Source organism: Thermobia domestica, chromosome 13, assembly GCF_964235325.1.
Source record: "Thermobia domestica chromosome 13, izTheDome1.hap1.1, whole genome shotgun sequence".
NCBI classification, from domain to species: domain Eukaryota; kingdom Metazoa; phylum Arthropoda; class Insecta; order Zygentoma; family Lepismatidae; genus Thermobia; species Thermobia domestica.
In genome coordinates this window covers 147,189,182-147,214,428 of record NC_137466.1, presented here as the reverse complement: position 1 = coordinate 147,214,428, position 25,247 = coordinate 147,189,182, and the positions used below count along the sequence as shown (strand labels likewise).

Genomic DNA, 25,247 nt, shown 5'->3' with positions numbered 1-25,247 from the left:
TGACATGAGTGCTAATCGTTAATCAAAATGTAAATGTGGCCATCCGTATTAACTCAGTGCACCAATTCTCTATCCATGAAGTCTGCCTTCCAAACAGCATTGGGTAGGTCAAGCGTACGCCCGAACCGTTGTCCGGTCGGACATTGAAATTTTGAAGTTAGCCCCCAAGACCCCTTCAGGGAGGCCGCTGGGATCACAGGGACCACACCATTCGATATTTACGTATTTCAATTTTGTTCCATTCATTTACCTTCCATGGTTTTCATACTACGGGTACTGGAGTTTCCGAACTATATCATGGCGGCCATTTTGAAACTGGTGCTCCATATGAAACATCTTTTGGTACAGTGTTACTTAGTTTTCCAAGACCTTTCGAACGAGGCATTACTCGACCCATGTTCCTATTTGACATTTCAAAGTTACCCCCCGTTACCCCCATTTACGGGGGGCGGGGAGGGGTACTTTTGGCGGAATTGGTTTTCCCCCTTAGCAATACATAACGTGTACTTCAAACATTTCTTCTATGTTTTATCATTTTTCAGATATTTCCGTGGATTGATTAAAGTGGCCCACCCTGTATATGACAAACTATAGCATTTAAATAACATCTACAGCCTCAAGAAAGAACGAAGTCTTATCTTTTCAAAGTTCTCAATGTTACATTTACTATATCATTGTGACAACACAATTTTACTACCAGTAGAAGATAAGAAGTTTGAAACTTCATGTTTTAGCTTAACGTGAATTCTTATTCAGACAAATTAAAATCCGAACAAAAGACTACAACTGAAGAAATACATGATCAAACTGTGTTACTATTCAGGTATTAATACAGTACTTTCATCAGATACATTGTCTGATAACGCATCTAATGAAAGAGTTATGATGAAACCAAAACTGTAATACATAGGGTTATCATATACTCATGAGTGGAAAGCAGGACAAATGTGGTCAAAAAACAGGACATATTTAAGAAATCATTGAAGCCAAATTTTTTCCAGCAAAATTAACAAAATGATATACAAAATTACCAAATATATATATATATAAATTAACAAACAATGGTATGTACTGCATACCATGTTTCTATTCTGATGTGTAATGGTTAAATGCAGTATTCTGATTTACAGCATAGAGCTTACTTATTTGTACTTTTCTGACAAGCCAATTTTTTTCAGCAAGTCCTTACTCTCCAAAAGGTAATTATAAAACTGACTGCATGTGAAATTTTTGAAATTGAACTTCGTACAAACCATGTTACACTCTCAATATCCAGCCTGTTGCGCTCTTTTGTCCACTGAACACCCACTAAAGAAAAAATTCTTTCAGCGTTAGCATTATGAGCAGAAATTGAAAAGAAAAATTCACACAATTTTAATAGTTCAGAAAAACATTCAATATTAAGGTATTGAAATAGTTTATCCACTTTTTGTGCATTGGAGTATCAATGAATGTTTGATCTTGCTTCTTCACTACTACGTAGTTTTTCAAATTTACAAACTAATCAAACAATTTAAACATCATCAATGTTAACCCTCCTTCTGTTTACATAACTCACAGTTTCTTCAACTTCTGACCAACTTGTTTCCGAATCCAGAGTCAACCATTTAAAACATGCAAAATCTTCCATTGGCTTCACCCATTTTTTGAGATACTCAAGGCAAGAAGCATAAACAACTTATTTCTTCAGAAAATTTATCACACATTTTCTGCAGCCCATTTTCCTTTAACTCGTTCAGAACGTTCTTGACTTTGAGAGGTATAAACTTGTGCTCTAGTCTACCTTATAACACATTAGTTACACTCTAAAGATGTAGCTTCGCTTCAATGTCCAAATTGTCCTCTCTTTCAATTTGTTGAATTTTCTCTTGAAACACAGACATTAGTGACTGACAAAATAACAAGTAAGCTTCACTTAAATCGTTACTGAAAAAATTATTTAAGATTGTAAGAGGATGGTCCATTGAACGAAAATAGGATTTTAGTGCTAGGTACATTTCAAGCACCCGCTCAATGGCTGGAAAAAGACTCAACCACCGCGTCTTGGAGTGACTCAATAATGTCTTGTAATTAATACTAACAAACTCACAGAACTCTTTAAGTGTTTCATTTCGAACTGTATAAACAGAAAAATAGTTGAAAACTTTTAGAATAATACTTTCAATGTCAATTGGCAATAAATCGACACCATGTTGAATGCTGTTGTGTAAAATATGTGCTGGACACCCAACACCTATCAAATTTTCATTGACCTGGGACTTCAAATTTGAAAAAACATTGTTACCTTCACTTCTTCGTATTCCACCAAAATTCGTATTGCAATTATCACCCCCAAATGCAACACACCTACTTTCAATCCCTTTCTGAGACAACACATCTTTAATTAAAAAGGAAATTGTTTCGGCTTTTTCGTTAGTTACATTTCTTAAACCAATGAGTTTCGTTTTCAGTCCACCTTGTTTGAAATTGAAATATTGAATAACTATAGGAAACATTTTTATATCTCCGTGATTACTCCCATCTGTACTGACGCCAATGCAAGACACGTTCTCTGTTTCTCTCACACAACTCTCCACAGACTCAGGACCAATCACACTGTTAATAATGGCCTCGCACTTTGTTCGCGCACACGACATTTTTCGCTACTTCACAATCTGGAAATATTTTTGCTGGTAACTTCGAAAAACAATCCATTGTATTGTAACTATTCTGATGTACAATGGTATGATAGGCTAACGTTCCTTCTGCAGCACGTATTTTGTCGGTCAATGGCGAATTTATTTTAGAGAATTTGTAAGTTATTTTGGATGACGATGATGTACCCTGTGTACTACTTTTATGCTTCGTTGTAGAAATGTGATTTTCCAGGTCCGGTGCACCTCGGTTAGCAACAGACACGTACGTCCAGGCCTTGCACACTAAACATTCAGCTTCTTCATCTGTACGTCCTTTCTTGAAGCACTTGTACTTTCTCTCTAGTTCTACAGTAAATTTGCACTTCCTCTTCCCCATTGTTTACTGTAAATGGAAACAATGCACTACAGCTTTGTGCACATACTAAAAGAATTCAGTTCTGACGTAAACTCTGAACTGACATTTTCTTGCTCATACGCGACTCAATTCTCATCACAAATTCAATGTGGCCAGTTGCAGTTCCAACAAAAAACCTCAGTATAAGTGAAAACACACAGAAGCGATGTTGAAGCACAAAGGTATGTCCGTGAGTTACGTGTTTCACTTGCGATTGGCAGAGTACCCAACAAAGCTCAGTTCAAATACATGCTAAGATTATATGAATATCACTTGTAGCTAAAAATACGGACATTTTACAAATTTCCAAAATAAATACGGACGCCAGGACAAGCCTTAAAAATATACACTTGTCCTGGTAAATACGGACGTCTGGTAACCCTAGTAACACAGGTTGCTAATATTTTATTCAACTGCACTGTTCTGTTCGAAGTTACTCTTATGTGCATAAGGTTTTTAAATCATGAATTAATTTGAAGCTAAGGATAATATACTTTGAGCTCTGAATATTATGACTCCTTATACAAGTAATGAGTTACGCTCCGTAAAGTCAGTATTCTCGTGGTAGTTGAAAATGCCAGACCAAAGAGTGTCTAGGGTATGATAAGTATGACACTTGGAATGGACGCTATTTTAAGGGAATGTCAACTGAGTAATTTCTATCATTTTTTTAAAAAATAAAACTTATGTTTTATATTTTAAATTATGCTTAGAATGTATTTTTGAGTTATGTAATATTATGTAAAATATTTACATTATTAGTTGTTTGTATAAATGTATTATTTCCGTGTTGTTATTCATGAATATACTTCCGACATTAACTGCAGAAAAAACATACCAATACGTCTATCGTGCTCGAATAAATATGAAATATATTAATGTATACGCGCTTTTATTTTTTACAGTCGGTAAAAATAGGCAATCTGTTAGAAATATTTTCCATCACTTACAAAATTAAGGATTGTGATATTGTTTTAAAAATATCTTGAACCCTTGAACTAAGAGAATACACAAAATTCTTCAAATATTATTAGCTTTTAACGGAAAACAAATGTGTCCAAAGATATATAACATTGTTCTGAACAAAATTATATATATATATATATATATATATATATATATATATATATATATATATATATATATATATATATATATATATATATATCCTATATATATATATATATATCCTATATCAGTATAATTGCTTATGCGTAGTTTTCGAGAAAAACTTTTTAGTTGTTGTACATAAAAAAAATGATGGTGTAAAGTGAAACTGATACTGAAGTATATCTGCGTCAACTTCTTCATTATGACGCTAAGATCACAGTAGACGGTATGGTTAATGAGGTAAACGCAAAAGACATTACTCGGACAGACGGTTTTACCAAATTTTGACACATTACTTACATTTTCAGGTTAGGTTAGAGCTTTTAACAGAGCATGCACTAAATAAAGACCTCCATTACTACTTGTAGATTAACTTCAGGAGACCTCAGTATAAATACAGTGTGGACAGATGACATAAGAACTACAGTGCATAGAACATTAAGCAACTTGTGCTAGGTGGCCACTTAAAAGCACGAATACTATCTAACCGAGTCAGGATAGGAGCGCAGCAGGGACTCGAGCGGCAGCGAGGGGGTGCGTCAGTAGAGAACAGGCGCGTCAGCGACGGGAGGTATAGGATAGTGGAAAAGCACACTTAGACACACAAAACTTGTACCATCACTCAAAATTCATTCAATATGCTGTGCAGTGACACTAATTATTTATATTCTCACTCTTATTCCTTCACAAAAAATGTTTCACATCGCAGTTTACTTATAAATTTTATATTTGGTAGAACTGTCTGCTCGAGTGAACTCATCCGAAAATGATCATTTGCTCGTAAACTTTAATTTTTGTTGAAATATATATATATATATATATATATATATATATATATATATATATATATATATATATATATATGTGTGTGTGTGTGTGTGTGTGTGTCAGTTGATACACCATATCAAGCTGAGTAAAATGACGTGCTTGAGGATAAATTCTCATGCGTAGGTTTCGAAAAATCGAGAGAAATGCATTTTATGATGTTGAAAAGCATGTCGTACATTACCAATTTGAACCAGCTAATAGTTTTTCATTCTGCTGGCATAATTATTTATCTATGTACTGTATATAAAAAAACTATAAAATTAACTAGCGGATTGTATCTATTGTTAATTGATTTCTCCTAACAGTGACATACACATGAGTATCTGTAATATACATGAAAATCTGTAATATACGTATGAGTATCTGTAATATACATATTAGAACCATGGATTCCAATATTAAAATGATCAAATTATACTAAATCACACGTGTGATACTAAATGTTTAAATTCTGTGCACCTCATTTCCTACCCAAAATCACAGTAGTTAGACTATTTGTGTCCTCATAGGTACCATAAAATACAATAGTAATTTTTATCTCAATAGAAACAATATTTTACACAAACTACCGGTATACCAATGTGTTGTATAGTTATGTAAAAACGGAATACTATCTGATACATTTTCGTTTGTATAGTTACTTATGAACAAAACGCGACGTCAGAACAACTTTCTGTATCTTAGACTGATTGCAATCTTGATTATATATCCTTATGAAAGATGAGACTGCAACAGAGCACACTTAGCAGAAGACCATGGAGCATGGAAGCTTCTCACCTACGGTAAGTGACTTGCAAAGAGAGTTCAGATTCATGTTACTGACGTCAAACGTAGGAAAAACAACTGACAATGAGTTGCAATAGCCAAGGAGGAACATCTTAGGGACACTGTTTAAAAAAAAAAAATGTAAATACTACAAAAATACAAGGAAAAATAATATTGTTATTAGATTTTTGCATTAAAAAATGGGGGTAAAAGAACTGTGAAATACTGTTGTGATATACAAAAACTATGAAACACTTATGATTTACAAGGGGGTATCAAATAAGAAACAGAACTGTTATTCACACATCATATTGTTAAACTTATTACAAATTATTGAGATCCCTTAACAATGATATTCTATGTATACATTTTGTCATATGCACCCTTGTTCCCACTTACAATGAAATATTTTTTAGAGATGGAATAGCGTTAGATTAGGAATTACTAGCAATATAAACTTATCTGCTTCGTTTAATAATTGAATTAAAGAAATAGACCAAAGGAACTTCATAAGCACAAATAGAACCTTTATCACACTTTTTCAGGTTCACTTCAGTTTTCATAATGAAACGGAGTAATTTGGGGTTTACAATAAAAATGATTAAATGTCTTCGGGTAGGTCTCTTTCGCACGGTGATTTCTTAGTTTCCACTATCAGTGAGTCTCCTTCGCACGGTTTTTTGCCAGGTTCCACTATTGTAGAGTTTAAAGAGAGTTGATTTAAAGATCCTTTAAAAAGTGCTTGGTTTATGATATTCTCTGCACACAAACGCTGTACTTTGTCCATCTCACGTAACTTACAGGCTACCACTTTACCATAATAGTCAAACATATCTTCTCGTGGGAAAATTGTCGGTGTATATATTTGTTTTGATTCTAATGACGGTGTCGGCATAGAGGTATCTAGAGGATCATTGGCTATTTTCTGTCTCTTATAAGGCGGAGGTACTGGAGAGGCTGTAGGTGTGACGTCCACTATGTTGCAGCTACTATTTGATGCTTCTTGGGGAAATGTACCGTCTTGGAACGTACCGTCTTGTAGCTGAAAACAAGAACAGAAAAGGAAATTACTAATAAGAATAATAATAGCGAAATGTATATGTATCCGAAAAATTGACGCTAAAAAGGAAACACTGCCTCACAAAAATTTAAAATCTGATGAGATGAAAACTAAAATTATTACCAACATACAAAACTCAGTTTAAGTTATTAGATGGTAAAGATTCAAAAATATTTATTAAGTAAAACAGAAAAGAGCATAGAAATAATATCAGAATTCAAATAATTGGGCCTACAGTTAGGTGAAAAAAGAAATTATACATACTGGAAAAGCATACAAAAAAGTAATGACCCATAAACAAAATATTAGATATAATGAATAAAGATTACAAGTTCCTAATAAAACAATTTCTACTATATTATAAAGTAATAGTCGTAGCGACAATAAGTCATTGCTCTAGGGTCTGCGGAAACAGGATATTACAAAATATTAAAATACCAGGAAAGTTAGCCAGATTACGAAAAAGAGTTTCGTTAAGAATAATGACGATCCACCTGTGGTGACACTTCAAATATTATAATCAATGGAGCCATTGTCTTTAACAACTTAAAAGAAAGAAAAAAAAAGTATATTACTGATTAAAGGAAGGAAGAAGTGCTGCAGATTGAGACACTTTTAGACGTGAAGATAAAAATCACGAAGGCATTGAAAAATTTGTCGAAACGAAAATGAAATAAAAGCTTTAACATAACGTTCTTTTGTTAAGTGAAAGGAGATAAATGATAATGAAAATTAATTATAAAAGAATGAAAATGTGGAAGAAAGTGGGAGAACTCGAAGAGAACCCGCGGACACGATATTGTTTACCAAAAGCTTTCATGGTCTGAGATTGAACAGGGGACCCTCGTCTCAAGTAAGTGCTATACTATTAAGCAATCGTGCCTCATAAAATGGCAATCTTATAGGGACAGTATTTACTATCTAACATCAAACAGAACCTAGAAATCAGTTGATACTTAATGGGGAAAAAGACGAATGCTACATCTAACTGGTCGCCCCTTGGAAACCATACATCAAACTAGGACATTTAAAAAAATGAAATTTGGTTTTGTTGTAAACAACAGTAGTATCCCAATGATTTGGGAATAGTAAGATTATACCCAATGAACAAAACACAGCAAGAAGAGAAAACTTGAGTAGAGAAAGTATAAGAGAAGGTATCATAAAGAAAGTACTTCTAAAAAATTGAAATATCTTGCACCATAAAATAAATAAATAAATAAAAATAAACATAATTATGCAGTTTGGAAAAGAAAAGATTAAGAAGAAGATAATGGCAAACGAAGACAACGACAAAGTTGTATAAAATATGTCGTCATTTATCTGTTATATTGGGTTTGTGTACCTTTTTATCATTTCTTATGTTATTTTTCTAAGTTTGGGTTCTAATTTATTTTATTATATTAGACTTTTGAATAAATAGGATGAAAATCAACACACTTACGAAAACTGATGAAAAATAAAATGCACATAAATAAAATTAAGTGCCTTGGCGATAAATAGATGTTAAACGAGTATAATAATAAAAATAATAATACATTGAAAATTAATTATAAAGTGTCAATTATCACTTATAATAAAGTGAAAGAGAAACAATTGTTTTGTGAATGACATCTTAGTTGTGCATGATGTGTGTTGCATATGATATGCTTGTGTTTCTAATTTAGAAGAAAGAAAAAAAACTAAAATTAGGTACACTACGAAAGGATATAAAACAAACTAATTAAATTCATATCTTGCAGTAAAGTTTAAGTGTTAGGATAGAAAAAAACATAAATCTCCACTTTAAGGTAATGAGAATCAAGTAAGAATAATAAAAGAGAGACAGAAGGATATCTCAAAAACTAAGATAAGAGTTTGTAGAACTTGTTGGGTGGTAGAAGTGACTCCTGAAGGTAATTAAACAAAGGTTAAGACAGGATTCAGTGTAGGGAGTTTAAACTTCTATAACATTTTATTTTCCCTTTTTGTATTCATAAAATGGCGAAAATAAGAAACAGCTGAACCACTACACTTTGAAATGAGGAGGAGGGGCTTTAAAATTTCCATCAAAGAATAAAGCCTGTACCGTTTAAAAAATTCTTTGAACATAACTAGCACGTGTTTCAAGCTGGGCAAGAGGTGCATCCAAAAACTAAGTATTTCTTCTTACATTTCAAGATCTTCCTGGCCGTAAATACAAAGGAGACTCAGTGGCCTTGAACATTTTATTGCTACAGATAGAGCACAAGTAACACTACTTTTCAGCATATTTACCACCGGAATTCTGACACTTCTCATACCGTGGAATCAACTTTTGTACAGTATTCCGATATCGTACAAGTCATCCGCCTGGGCAGGATTATTTTGAGTTTTGCAGAAATAAGCAACATCGTTTCTAGCTAATTATCAAAATGTACTAACTTTTTACAAATTATTATTATTATATACAGTGAAACTTTTCTATGTTGATCACCACCAAAATGTGACCAACTTAGACAGGTGACCAGCATACAGAAGAATAAATGTATTCTGAAGCAAAGAAAAAAAAAACTCTTGTAGACTATAATGTAAGCGCTTCTAATGCAGTAAGTACTTATAATCTACGTATTAGTTTGTATTTTATAATACACAGCGTGTACAGAAATTATCTTTACAATTTCGAACGTTAGTAGTTTTGTAATGAAAAAAGATATTTACATTCTGTTTTCTGCGGTAAATGGGGCAAAAGTTTTCAATCTGTTTTATCGTTTTAAGTTAGCCAGCTGTAAGTAAGCATGTGGACCCCCTAGGAGAAAGCACTGAGTGTGGCATGGTTCATAGAGACCAAATTGAACACACAAGTCCAACGGAACTTCCGTACACCATTTCACAGGGAGCCACCATCCCGACCCACCATCCGTGCATGGCACACCAGCTTCATGACCACAGGTTCTGTGTTGCATAACAAAGGAGTAGAACGACCCAGCACAAGTATTAACGAGTTGAGTAGGTACGTACAGCATTCGTGGGCAGTCCGAAAAAATCAATCCGTTAGGCCGTTAGACAATTGCAAATAGCCAGGTCCACCGTACACATGGTGCTTCACAAACAGCTGCGTCTCTATGCGTATAAAGTACAATTGTTGCAGGAATTGTTACCAACAGACAAACTAAAACGGGCTGAGTTTGCGACATACATGTTACAACGTATCGATGAAGATACAGGGTTTTCGAAACGGGTGCGCTTTAGTGGTGAGGCAATATTTCATGTGTCGGGCAAATTAAACCGTCATAACATACGAATATGGGATTCAGAAAATCCACACGAAACACATGAACTTCAGAGAGACACCCAAAGATTAATGTCTGGTGTGGTCTAATGCAAAACCGAATCATTGGACGTTTTTTCTTCGCCGAGCAACAGTTACTGTTGTCACCTATCTCGACACGCTTCAATTCTTCGCCACTCCGCAGTTGGAGGATTTGCAGCCCAATGTTGTGTTCCAGCAGGATGGTGATCCACCACAACACGCAACAGTCTGTGATCACCTGGACGATACCTTTCCCAACCGATGGATTGGACGGGGTGCCCCATTCCATGGCCACTGAGGTCGCCAGACATCACACATCTCGACTTTTTTCTGTGGGGTTTTGTGAAGGATAGTGTTTACCGTACACCGGTTACTGACATAGCTGATTTAAACCCGCATTACAGCCGCTCTTAACATTGTTGCACACGATATGTTAGAGCGTACGTGGCAGGAAATTGAGTACAAACTGGATGTGCTTCGGGCCACGAACGATGCACATATTGAGGCGCACTAATGAACTTTGCACATAAACTTTAGGAGTTGCACTATTCACTGCAACGGGCAATATGTAAAACTCTTTGTCCATTAAAAAGTTGAGAACGTTTGAAACTGTAAAGATAATTTCTGGACACTCTGTATAGTAAACATTACTTTTATAACATAAAAAACACAATATACAATACATAAATATAAATATTAAATTGCGATTTGTACATTGTGTTTTAAATGTTGCATTTTTGACATACTATTATCTATAAAACACTACGCCACACTATATTCTTTTCTCCCTTCCAACTATGGTGGTAGATTCAGATGATTGTTAGTTCCAGGAAATATTCAAAACATCCATACTATCTTGCACCTTCTTAATAATGAAACACCGAAGAAACTCTGTTGGGCATTTGGAAACAGTTGATAATGTGTGTTGACCAACAAGCAGCGGAACGAAAACAAGAAAGTTTTTTCTTTATATATATATATATACGAGGGTAAGTCAACTGAAAACCATAAAAGTAGAAATAAAACCGCATATGGCGCCAGTGAGCTGTAAGTTGGCATGCCTGTTTACGATAGTATGCCAGATGTCTCCTAGGTGGCAGCAGCCGGCAGATGCACAAACACCGGCGCAACAACAGTTCCAAAATGGCAGCCCCACTAGCCACATGCACCAGCGGGGAGCAGCGTTCTGTGACTCGGTTTTTGCGAAGTAAAAGTGTGAAACCGATTGACATTTTTAGGCGAATGAAGGTTCAGTATGGAGATGCGTGTTTGTCACAGCCACAAATCTATGAATGGTGCCGGAAATTTGCAAATGTTGTTACGTCTGTGGCCGATGCTCCACGCCCCGGCCAGGCTCGGCGCGTAGTGACTCCAGAGACCATTGCAGCCGTTGAAGTCATCGTTTTGGAAAACCGCCTTGTGACAATAGACGAAATTGCAGCATGTGTACACATGAGTCATGGATCGGCACATCATATTGTGAATGACGTTCTCCAACGGCTGCAACGACTTATTGCAAGACACAAAACGATATAATAACCCCATCTGCCTTAGTGGCGCCAATCTTTTCATATACTCGCCGACATTAGACATAAAACCAATAAACAATAATCACACCTGCTGCATTTTTGGAAGTTATTTTGAATCGACTAGTTTTCCTTACTTTGAATCTAACATTTGAGGCAATAAAAATTACATACTTTGGGTTGATCTAGTCATTAATTTATTACGGAATTATTTTCTGAGGTAATATATTTAAAAAAAAAAAATTACAATGCAAAAGAACGATAAGAATAATGTTATCAGTTCCATTTCATACACCTCAGCAGACCACATATAAGACTCACTCTTTCGGCGGCTAAATATATTACCATTATCGTGTATACATATTCTCAAAACAACATTATATATACATATTAAGGGGACAGACCAATATTTTTCAAAAGCTAACAATTTTTCTTTTGCCCGTTTTTCGTAAGTGAAAAGAGAGAATGAAATGTAACTTACCACAATCATAGACAATGTTATTCTACACCCGAAAAAAAGAATCGGAAGAATTTTCAGTGTCGCCATCCATAGAAATTACAGTGTGACCAGAATTTGAATTGCCCAAAAATCTAGATTAAGGCAGCGACTAGAAAAATGAACTCAACGGTAGTTAATGACTTATCATGTTGTCTTCGTTCCTTGTTAACTACTTTTTTAATTATGCTTGCATTTATTTTGTAATAACTTATTTATTTTGTAATAACTTATTTATTTTGTAATAACTTATGTAAGTTATTACAAAATAAATACCAATATTATTTAAAAAGTAGTTAACAGGAAACCAAGACAACATGGTAAGTCATTAACTATCATTGAGTTCATTTTTCTAGTCGTTGCCTTAAACTAGATTTTTGGGTAATTCAAACTCTGGTCATATTGTAATTTCTATGGATGGCAACACTGAAAATTCTTCCGATTCGTATTTTCGGGTGTAGAATAACATTATCTATTGTTGTGGTAAGTTACATTTCATTATCTCTTTTCACTTACGAAAAACGGGCAAAAGAAAAATTGTTAGCTTTTGAAAAATATTTAGTAGTCTGGCCCCTTAATAAGAGAAATTTTCAATTAAATTCTGACTTACATCAATACAATACGAGAACCATCAATTATATTCATATACGAAACTTTAGGTTAACAAAACTTCAAAATTCGATACACCATATAGGAATAAAATTATATAATAAATTTCCAAATTAGGTTAAACAAATATCAAGTTCACAATTTAAAAAAAAAAAAGACAGGTAAAAACATTTTTATATAATCATCTGTTCTATAATACAGACGATTGCCTTTAAACAGACATTTCTTTGTGTATCGATAAAAATTATTATAAACGGTAATTAGTCTTTAAAAATTATTCAAGTTTTTATTTCAGTATAATTGCCCTTCTGATAGTTTTCTTTTGAGTGTATAGTATCTGTAAAGTATGTTCTTTTTATTATATTTTTTGACGAAGCCTTGAACTAATAGTTCCTAAAATGGAAAAAATAAATAAATAAATAAAACATCCCGAAACACACAACAATACAAGACATTCTGGAAAGTGTCTAAGAAATAAATAGCATGTAGGATTTCAACATACAGAGGTGAATTCAACATTAATAGCATAGGAATAATGTTCCTTCGACGCGGCCAAGTTGTAAGTTGGACAGATAAACAATTTACAGAGTAATACGTAACAAGTCTCATGAGAAAATGTAAACTCCATAAGAATGGCTTCACGTTAAAAGGTTACACTGTAATATCAGAAATTTGATTAACAGGTTGACTTCGCACTCAAATATTACAACGAAATCTTACGCTAAAGGAGATGAACCACAAATGCAGGTGATGATGGCAAAAGAATTGGTTCGGTGGAAATAACGAGGTGACGACGAGGATTTTGATTTGATTTGATTTTCAGTTAAGCATCCCGTTCAGTAGCGAGGCTATATGAGACGTGGATCTATAGTTTAACCTGAGATCCGAAACATGAGCTCCCGCCGGGAATCAAACACGAGCCTCCCACGCCAAAGGCGCGTACGCTAACCGCTTAGCCACATGGGAGCTCGCGACAACAAGGAGATCCTTAGAATATTCATAGATATATTGTAATCCACGCCAAAGGCTTAGGTCACCATTCTTGTGCTCCCAGAATATGTTGAAAAGAACATAATACACTTAAGGGAAATCTGGAGGGAAGGAGGTCCCGACGAAACCACTCGCCTGTGCTATTGTTTCTTTTCACCAGATTATCTCTTTAACATGGTCTCATATACAGAAGCAATCAGTCTCGGACTGGGGGGTATAGGGCCTCGGCAGGAGCCTCACTTGAAGGAACCACATTATTATTATTATTATTATTATTATTATTATTATTATTATTATTATTATTATTATTATTAGTAGTAGTAGTAGTAGTAGTAGTAGTAGTAGTAGTAGTAGTAGTAGTAGTAGTAGTAGTAGTAATAGTAGTAAAGAAGAAGAAAAAGAAATTTAACAGAGTCTTGTAAAATGCGTGGTAATGGGGCCCCAGGGTCGGGACCTGTTCTTTTCTTTATGGTGTTGCAATAACTTGTCAAACTACTAACAAAGGTCCGTAGTAGGACTACATAGAAGTCAGTCTCATTTCAGCATTCATGGAGCCCTAATACATATTAGGACAATATGATGCTGGGGCCCAATTCTTCACATTAAAATATATTCTTACTAGGCCACAAGCAAAGGACCCCAAAGAGGACTTTATAATACTATTAGTTTCATTCCAAAAATGGAACCACAAGACAACATTCAATGCTGGGGGCCACCGAACTCTGGGAACGGAACGAACTACAACAAGTAACAATGCTCCAGCACAGCAGACATGTTTTATCTAAATTCCATGTTATTCATTATTATATATGAGAGAGAGCGGGCCCCGGCATGGATTCCTGCCCTCCAGCCAGTCCGAGCCTGGAAGCAGTGTTTCAAATTTCCTGTTAGGTTTCTACAACATTTCCTCTAAAGCTATTAGTGTTTCACGGTTTATTTCTTTATTATTTGCAAAGTTCATAACTCAGAAATGAAGCCTATTTCGTCTTTTCTTAACACAGATTTTGTTGATTCTTTCCATCACTAGAATCACTTCTTAAAAGTTATAACAGAACTGTTAAAACTTTATATGGGAGCAGAATTAATAGCATTGATTTTTAGGGGACAAAAATGGATTCAGTTAAGCAATGTGAGGGCCAATACAGTATATAGAAAATTTAAAGATAAAACCTATTACTTTACAAAGAATGACTACTGTTAAAACAATGTAAGCCTTACTACCACAGAATTTTCTAAAACAAAAGAAATGCAAACAGTATGTACAGTACACTTCAACACTTCATATAATTGGATCAAGTACTGCTTCTCTGACATGTGTTATCCACGCCAGCCGCCATCTTGGATCCGCCATATTGGATTCAACTTTCGTTTTTTTCAAATGGAAATGGGTGCATATGATACATCAAATTCATACAAAATTTTCTCAGAAATTCATTGGTGTAGTGAGTTTTATGGTAGCTTGTATTATTTGCAAGATATTACATGTTAATTGTAAGGCAGTTCACAAATTCAATCATTGAAAATTTGTGCAGGGCCCCGTATGTATATGTAATCTTTTACGTGATTCATTGTTGAAGAAAAGTCTTCTGAACGTACATACATACAGACACACAGACGTAAATACGATATGGTAGATCTTCACCAAAATCTGGTCGTATCTAGATTTACATTAGGCATTTTGTTCGTAATACAATAATTCCTTGTTATAGTATAACATGGAAGTAATAACAATCACTCACAGAAATGTAAGATTATGACACCAATGTTGTAGAGAGTTTGTTTATACCTACAGTACTTTTCCAGTTAGAAACTGTTTTGATTTGTCAACATCAAAAACGTAAGCGTAACGGATATTACTCTGCAATGTCTATTCGCGAAGTGCCTAGAGGGATTTAACATGTAATATCTTAAAAATGGTACAAGCTAGCCCAAACTCACTACACCAATGAATTTCTGAGAAAATTTTACATGAATTTGATGTATCACATGCACCTATTCCCATTTCAAAAACCAAAAGTTGAATCTAATATGGCGGATCCAAGATGGCGGCCGGTATGGATAACATGTGTCAGAGAAGCACTACTTGATCCAATTTGTTTTGCATATGCCAACATTCATGTTCAGCTACATCTAAAGAAACTAAAAGCAATTTTGTGACCGAGCATTATAGTAGTATATGAATGAATTCCGGGCATATGAAGGCTCATAAATATGCAATGTACCCATATGGGCCGCCAAAATTAGTACAATATATATTGAGCCATGGATAACTTTGCATTTAAATCAGTTTTACATGAATTCCGAGGGGACACTTCGCGAATGTACCTTGTCAGTTGTAGCCATCGATATATAAGGTCTGTGCATGAAACTGTGACATCATTACCGCTAGAGATTTCGTATTCTAAAGAAAGACACATTGAAAGACCCGTTGCAGGCGGCGCTAACGAGATTTTAATTAAGTTTTGTGTGGAAACTTTTTTTTTTTTTTATCGAGAACTCGAATTTGCCTGGTCTCAACTCTCGAAAAAAAAAACTCATTTAATGGCGTTTTTGGGCACTTCATTTTGGAGACGCCTCAATTACATTCCAAAATCAATAATGGATCCTTACGAAATTTTGTAAACATGTAATTTTCGCGTACAAGAAAGCGATATATGCGTCTTCGCGTACAAGTAAGCGATTTTGCTATGGCTCAATTACCAAAAATGAGATTAGCAGTGTGTTGGGACGCTTCATTTGGAGGCTTTAAAATTTTAACTTAAACTTACGTTCGTCATGGAATTTTGTGAAAAGTTGTTTCGAGTACAGAAAACAAGGTGACGGAAAAAAAATATGGAATAGAATTCCCTGACTTTTCCCAGTTTTCCAGAACATTCTTGAAATTTTCCCTCATACGTAAATAGCCATAAAGATTTTCTCTTGTGGATGGGAAAACAAGACCAGCAAAACATGACAACAATGACACATAAGAAATATATTTTTCCCTAATCAAGTAGAAAAATGAAAAATATTAAAACAAACATTTTATTATGAAGTTACAGAACATTAGCTAATACAATTTCCTGCACAAAGCAAGAAATTAAACATCTTTCCTAAAACTTGAATTTGTAACTTTAGTCACATGATGAAAGTTTCGTTCCATATGAAAGGAAAAGGTCAGAGTAAGACGCTCACTGAAAAAGGGTGGATATATGTATATAAAGTTGACTGCAATATATTAACAACTTATCTTTTTTTTTAAAAAAAAAAAGCAATAGTATTATGTAATTCATCTCAGTTAATTTCCTCATCAATATTGCGTATATATTTTACTATTTTAGTTTTCTTAGCTTCAAGCTACTTCAGAATGATCTTTATTTTCCTGTGTTCAGCTTCTTTCTGTTTGTTTTCCTCTTTTTTTTTCGTAGTTGATTTATTGCATCTGCAAAACAGTACGAGCATTTCGTGCATAATAAATCATGAACTTCCTTATGGATAGTTTCTCAAGGCTATCAGAAAAAGCTGCTGAATCTTATACAAGTGTGAGTGCTACTAAAGTTTTTTTTTTTTTTTTTAACTTATTTGCTACACATTGCACATTGATTGAAAATCCACTTTGTAGATATGAATTTTCATGAGAGAAAATCAAAGCTATTCTTAACACTTTCTACAAATTTCTGTAGACACTTTCTACAAAATTTCGGTGAAAATCCAAAACAAAATGTCCAAATCCGTTATTGGCTGGCATTTCTTAAAAGCAATATGTGTAGCAAAGCCAATGTCAACAGTTTTCGTAGGAAGAAGATTTTCTTCATTTTCCACACTAATTCGTATACATGAACTTCAAGAACTAAAAGCTTCTGGTTTTACAAACTTATTTTTACATCACTTTTTTTTTTTTTTTTTTTTTTTTTAAATGTCCGATAAACTATTGTAAATAGAAGATAATCAGTCTGAAATTTAGTAAGGAAAGGTTCTACTTGTAAAGCAAATGCTTTAAAAACTATAAGTTTAGTAATAATCATTTTATCTTATTTCAACATACTTGAAACGATCTGCTAGTTCGAAGAGCTGGAAATTTTCTCATCTTTACTGACACGTTGAATATACAACACAAAATTTTCAACCCAACACGGAACAAAACTTCATTGAAAATTTTTGAGCTTCTATGGCATGCTGGAACATCCTTTAAAAATAAGCTATGCCGAACTCTTAGAAATTCGTGATTCTATAGTTCGTTACCTTAATTGCAGCCTTAAATACTCCATGCAAAGTAAATAACTCACAGCTTGCTATATAGGGTTATTTTCTGACATCTTGATATCTGACTTGAAAATGAGCAGAAATATAAAGTTTACACTGGTCGTATCCATTTGAATAATCATCTTTAAGTTGAAGGGTGAAAGTGCCTTTCTGAAAACGATTCAAAGGTCGGAAGCTGAATAATTCTCTAAACATACCCATGTTAAATAACGTGTGAACCTTTGGCCTTTTACATTTATGACTTCAAAATGTACATTTATGACTCCCAAGAACAGAATTAGTTCACTTCTAAGGTATGGTGATAACCCTATTTTGTCACGTTAAATCTGGCAATCTCGCTGTCTGGGAACATAAGTGATACTTTCACATCTTTAGCAGTAATATACATTGTTGATGTCACTACACTTTGAATACACCATACTAATTCTGCTTTTATAATGCTATCTTTTACCCCAAAAATTCCTGTGAACTGCTTTGTTTCGACCCGGAATTCGTACGCACTTGAATCGTAGAGACCACATTTGAGCACGCAATGTCACTGTATTCACAATATCCAGTTGGATCAACGAGCCAACGATAAATTAATTTTCGATGCACACACAGTTCATTTTTTTTTTTTTTCATTCCCACTAGTTTCGATTTTATAGGAGTTTCCTATCCTACATTAAGTGAGAGTAACTTGCCACTCACATGAAGGGATTTTGGAATATAATTACTTGTATTTGGGCTTTGTGTTCTCATTGTAATGTATTTTAATGCGCAAAGAGGTGTATTTCGGAAAGGCTTATCAGTACGAAAATAGCTGGTAAGTTGCCCATCAGCGTGTGCATTGACTCAATACTCAGTGGATAGCCGGACTAATTTCATCAGACCTTAAGTTTTAAATGTGGGATCTGCCTATACTAAAATGTATTTTCTACTCTGTGCTTGTAATGCAATATTTATTAATTTTTATACATTTGTAGGTACATATTTAATCAATGCCAATCGAAAGTGAAGATTGGAATTGAATCGAGGGTGGTTGTGGTGTTCGTTGTATTCAGTGTGCCTTTACAGATAACAATTATATCGGTTTCCAAATATTCCAAGACCACGTTCAATCCTTCCTGCTTGTTTTATTATAGATTCGGATTCGGAAGCCGGCAAGATGTAGCAAGTTATATGAATTGTAAACAGCATTTGCAGATGGTCACGTCCATTTCAATATCAGGGAAAGCTATGCATTTCTGAATCAAGAAAACAACCCAAAATCTTCTGACTTGGAGTGTAATCCTATTTGTACCTCATCTGTACAGAACTTAAAGGTTACTGGTGTTCGGATGTCAAAATATCTTCGCTTGGAAGACAGTCCGAGAATACTTACTAGAATTGTATCAATATCATCCAAAATTTCCCTATTGCATAAAAAAAAAAAAAAAATGACTTTTACCAAATGAGTTCAGTACATGAAAGCATAATAGAATAACAACAGTTCCGCTGACAAATGAGATTCTCACACCTAAAATTTGCCCTTTTCACTTTTATTATAACTTTAGTAACAATATTGGTTTAAAAAAAAAAAAGTGCTGTTTTGTTCTCAAGGTATTCACATGTTTCATTTTGCAATTTTTTAAAAGAATAATTTGGAAACTAAACCTTAAACAATTTAAATGTTTTAAAATAAATAATGAAATACCCGTAGGATAAAAGATGAATCGTCCTGAAAGTATATTCATGTAAGCGGCAAAACTATCGCAGTTAATTACAGGAAATTATACTCCATATAAGTAAAAAGACGAATTCCAGATTCAACTGATTCCAGAAGAAAATTTTAATAAGTAGTTCGACATATTTAATTTCGATAAGGAAATTATATAAGAGGCACATTTAAGAGGAACCCTTCCGTAAAAAGTTTCAGGAATGGTGGCTGAGATGCGTGAAATATGTAGAACGAAAAAAATGAAGACTATGAGGGAAAGCTAAAGGTAACAGGTAAAAGGAAAAAAGAAAGACCCAAGACAACATGGAAGAACAAGATACGAAATGATTCGAGGGAGGAGAGACCGAAAATAGAGGACGCCCTGGATAGAAGAGAGTGGATTGGTTGATTGGGGTTTAGCGTCCTGCTCAGCAGAGACGCTTTATGAGACATGGACTTATACGCAGCTTAAGGTGGGATTTGAATCCCACCCCGCCAGGGAATCACACCCGGGTCTCCAACATCAAACATGCCTACACTAAACGTCTAGGCACGAGGGAACTCAACTAAAGGAGAATGTAAGAAAATAATTAAAGACGGGAACGCCGATCCCATATAAACATGGGAAAGGTAGAGACAGAGAAGAAGACCTTTCAATTTTAACTAAGCTTCCGTTTCTTCTGTTTAACACATTGACTGCCATACTAGAAAGAAATCTCTTTCTGGTGATCACGATATATTATTTCGAAGAACTTGGAGAACAAAACGATCTTTAAAAATAATTAAGATTTTCATGAAGCAACTGTACAGTTTTGCCCAGGATTACCCATCAGATTACGTAACTGTTGCAGCATGGTAGCGTGGGTTACCTGCGTACTATGTGGTTCCCAAAGTAAATAAAATATGATTTATATTTTATTCATGTAGTTAAAGAGCTTAAAACTAACGTTAGTTGAATTCAACCTATGTGGTAGTTAATGTGTTAAAAGAAAGTTTTATTTTTTTCACACAAATTATACTAAAACACCAAACCAACAGAAAAATATACAACATATATGCGATGTTGATAATTAATAATATAGCTGAGAGCGTGACGTCAGTGCTCTCAGGCCTTGTATATCGTAGCAAAGATTCAGTCCACTCCCTGAGCAGCCATAGATTTTATCAGTGATATACACAGAATTTCATCAAGGGGCGTGGGTGAGTTGAAGCCTCAAGTTAATATCTTTCAGGAGTAGCACATACATGACCTTTGTTTTCATATTTTATGTTTATTATATTTCACCTATGTTTATTTTTCCATATCTACTTGAAGGGGGAGGGGGGAAGAATTTGGAGATCAAAATGCAAACAGAGCGTTTGTGTAAGCCACTGCATTCTATCACTCTTGCAGTCTGTGAAACTTACATTCTATCATTCAAAGTGACACGTCGGTTTTCCTGATTTTTTTCTTCGACTTTTTTCTTCAATTCTTCCGTAACAAGCCTTCCACTCCGATCTTCATCATGCACGCTGGTCCTTCCGAATTCTGGAATTTTTCCGATTTTACTTTCCGGATTCCGGAAGTAAAAATTCCGGAACTGGCCATCCCTAGTATACAGACAGCATCAATGCGTGGACAGTCGAGTCCTCACTTCAGATTTCTTAGTCACGTTCCCTTAGTGTTTGGTTTGGCTAATTACATATGGCCTACATCTCCCCAACAAATAAAGAATTCGTGACGCGTGTGATACCTGCTAAATCCGAGTTTTGTGTAGACCGTTCAGGACAATTCTTGATTCCCATTTATTCACGATCTTGAGTAACATTAAAATAAAATTTTAAAAAATAGGGAATTAGAAACATCACACAGTTAATTTTTAAAATATGCTACTTTGGTAATAATTTCTCTTGTATACATATGATCTCTGCATTAAATATATTAGTAATTTATTATAGGCCTATTAGAACACAGTATTAATACATGAAACTTGATAGATTGGAATATATGTTTGATTTTACGTGCATCCTAATTACATGTGTATGAAAATTTTGGTCTATGCCAGGGTTTCTCAACCTGTGGTACACGTACGACTGGTGGTACGTGAGCTGCTTTTGGTGGTACGTACGGCTTATGGTAATATCAATAATTAATGTGCTTTGGTGGTACGCCTGTGAAAAAGGTTGAGAACCTCTGGTCTACACTAAGAGTCTCAACCAATTCGTATGTTTTCGCAAAAATTTCGAACCACAACGCAACGCAAAATACGGTATGTGTTAAGAACTTTTGATGGTGAGTCTGTTCTGTACAAATGCCGAGCTACTGCTATAGATCACAAACGACGTTTTCTGTATCAATACGTAATAGCCAAAATTATTGCAAACTCAAAATATATACCACTAACGTCATAGCACAAAATCAGTATGTGATATCGAATATCGCAAACTAAAAAGTATTTTTTACGTTGAATTGAGCAAAGTTTGGAATGACACTCCTGAAAGCATCAGAAACTCTGGTTCAGTGTTGACTTTTAAACGTCGGCTTAAAGAATATCTTTTTAATGAAGGTCTTCAGTTAAAAAAAAAAAAAAAAAAAAAGTTACACACGAAACTATTCCTTGCGTTACCATGTAGTCGTTCGTCTTTCTTTTTTCTCTCTCTCTCTCTCTCTCTTTCTATTTCTTCTTATTTTATTTTCTATTCCTTTCTGATACATATGTATGTACGTATATATTATACACAATCACTTAAGTATGTGCATCATTTTATCTATACAGGGAGTCCATAAAGTCCTGCAGGAAACTAAAACTCCAAAACTTCGAAACCGTTACGTTACGTTTAAGTGTATAAATTTTTGGGGTTGGAAGAAGGGAAGTTTAAAGTTTTGTTCTGGCCACAATGCTCGATAACGTTTGCGCTGGTAATCACGTGACTTAGGATGGCGTCTACTCAAGAAAATGCACAATGTGTTTTGTGGTTTGCGGAATTAAAATCTTGCGTTTCAGTGCGGAGAAAGTTCCAAACAACGTATGGGAAAACACCCCCAGCAGAAACAAGCATCAAGAGGCGGTACGAGAAGTTCAAAGAAACGGGAAGTGTGTCAGATTTACTACGCAGTGGAAGGCCAGGAATGAGTGATGATGAGATTCACACGTTGCAGGACAGCGTAGCCAGGAGTCCAATGAAGTCGCTTAAACGTTGGTCATTGGAACTGGGAATACCAAAGTCAACGTTACACAAGATCGTACGCAAAAATTTGAAGGTCCGGCTATAAGTTAAAATTTGTGCACGAGCTGATAGAGGAAGACTGTGACATGAGAATGGAATTCTGTGAGTCAATGCTTACCCGCTTACAAGAAGATGGTGACATTCTGTCTCGATTTCTGCTTTCAGATGAAGCCACATTTCATATGTCGGGAAAAGTGAACAGGCACAACTGCCGAATTTGGGGGAGGGGAATCCACGTGAATTCGAGGAGCACAAGCGGAGTAGTCCCAAAGTCAATGTGTAGTGTGCTGTTTCAATGGACCACATTATCGGCCCTTTTTTCTTCGAGGAAGAGACGGTAAATGGTAACAATTATCTGAACATGCTACAGACATTTCTTTTGCCAGAACTTACTAGGTTAGGCATCTTTAATGAGGTCCACATGCAACAGGATGGGGCACCGCCGCACTATGCCCTTCAAGTTCGACAATTTCTTAACGAAGAATTTAAGGAGAGATGGATTGGCCGAAGAGGACCCACACCTTGGCTTGCAATATCACCAGATTTGTCGCCTTGTGATTACTAGCTGTGGGGACACGTGAAGATCAAGGTGTATTCGCAGAAGCCAGTAATCTGCACGATCTCAAAAACAAAATAACTGATGTGATTTTGAACATTCCAGACGAGCACAGCCAACACGCAATTCTTGGTTTCCCAAAAAGAATGCAAGTGTTTGGACGTGAATGGTGCACCATTGGAGGTTTGGCGATGAACTTTAACTAGCTGAAAAAAAAAAAAACTTTGAACCTTTCTGTAAGTACACCAAAAATTATTTGTTGATACATTACGTAGTTTCCAAGTTATAGAGTTTTATTTTCTTGCAGGACTTTATGGACTCCCTGTATATAGCCAATTAAAGGAATGTATTTTATATGTTATATATAATCAAGATTGATTTCTTTGTTTCTCTCTCCTTGTATAGTTTAACATGGCTTCAGCATTGTCGCTTGTTTATTTTATATGTAATAAGTTTCATTTTCACTTTTCATGTTTTATTGTGTATGTCTGTACGTCTTTAACTTGCCTAACTGTGTATATCCTTTTTATTCTCGTAAAAAAAAAACTCTATTATGAGATCCGACTGTAAAAGAAAAAATGTAAATGGCTGGATGGAAGAAAAGGTTATGTCTTAACTCCGCCATTTTAAATAAGAAATAAGACCGATACCGAATGAAGCCCCAGCCAAGGGCGCCGAATTCTATAGAATTTTTGTGCTGGTTGTCGGGGGAGTGGAGAATATTCAAGAATATGTGTTAAATGAAGCAAATATAACCAGTTTCTGGAGGAACAAGCAAACTTGAGTGGCCCGGACCCTCTCCCCCTCCCCGAGGCTCTAGTTATTTAAATATTTTTCAATTGTGTATGCCGGTATATAAAAATAAATGATTTTCTCTTACCTGCTTACTTTTGTTCGTTCTACTGGTGCTGTCAACAACATATTCATCTCCATGCCAATTTGGTATGTGCAAAGAAGGAATTGCATCAGGGCGAAGCTTTTTTCTTACAGGTAGCCCAAGAAGTTCGTGTTGTAAGTCTCTCTCATAATCTTCAGGTAAGAAATGAGTAGAACAAACACGAGCATTATTTACATTGATTCTGTCTGCACGTTTACACTGAGAAACCCATTCTTGTTGTACCGACATTTTTTTTGGAAAACGGTGATACATTATATCTGGAGTCTTCTTTCCCCAATTCAGACATTGAGCAACAGCACAGTTATTATTATGTTTATTCATTTCTGTCTCAACAATTAACTACAGTTTAAAAATTCCACGCATCAACACCTTGCACTGTATTCCACTATTGTTTCGCGCTCTCTTCCACGTGACGTCACGTCGCGAAAGAACTCTGGGTATTTTTTTTCTCTCGATAGTAGAAAATGAACTACTTGTAATACGCTGCTAAAGTCGTCTGCTATGAATTTTACTGGGCGCAGCCATATTGGTTACAAACAAACTGATATTAGGGTGGTTGCTAAGGCAGTTTCAATGGCGTCGTATGTTGCACTCGTGAGTATCGTGAAAGATGAACTTAAAATAATGAAGAAAGGAGGGCATATATTCCGAAGTTGGGCGTCCGCTTTCGTCAAGTTTTTTCACTGTTATCTACTTTCCACACTTTCTGCAATTTGTTATTAGGTTCATTAATCCGTGCTCTTCACAAACTTTTAAAAGATTTTGCTCGTTATAAATGTATTCCTTCACAAATGTTAAAACTGCTAGTTCATTGCCCTTGTACATTCGCCATGTTGGTAACATAAATGCTCGTTTCTTTCCCACAATGCAACTGTTCGGTTATCTTGCGCCAAGTAGTTCCCTCCGCTCGCCATATAGTCCCATGTTTATAACCGCTTATATATAACAAATAAACAGATTTTTCGAGACTCTTACATATTA

General features: G+C 35.1%; 2 protein-coding genes across 2 annotated transcripts in view; one reads left to right on the top strand and one right to left on the bottom strand.

Moving 5' to 3' along the window:
* LOC145668627 (uncharacterized) overlaps window positions 1–25,247 on the top strand; it is a 120,164-nt gene that overhangs the window by 79,190 nt on the left and 15,727 nt on the right. The gene's annotated exons all lie outside the window — the stretch shown is intronic.
* Window positions 6,027–25,219, bottom strand: LOC145668628 (uncharacterized). Its single transcript, XM_081736671.1, has 2 exons — window positions 24,249–25,219; window positions 6,027–6,775 (listed from the first exon to the last, which is right to left on the bottom strand). Exons 1-2 carry the CDS (start codon window positions 24,585–24,587, stop codon window positions 6,335–6,337), a joined length of 780 nt encoding a protein of 259 aa, XP_081592797.1. The 5' UTR covers window positions 24,588–25,219; the 3' UTR covers window positions 6,027–6,334.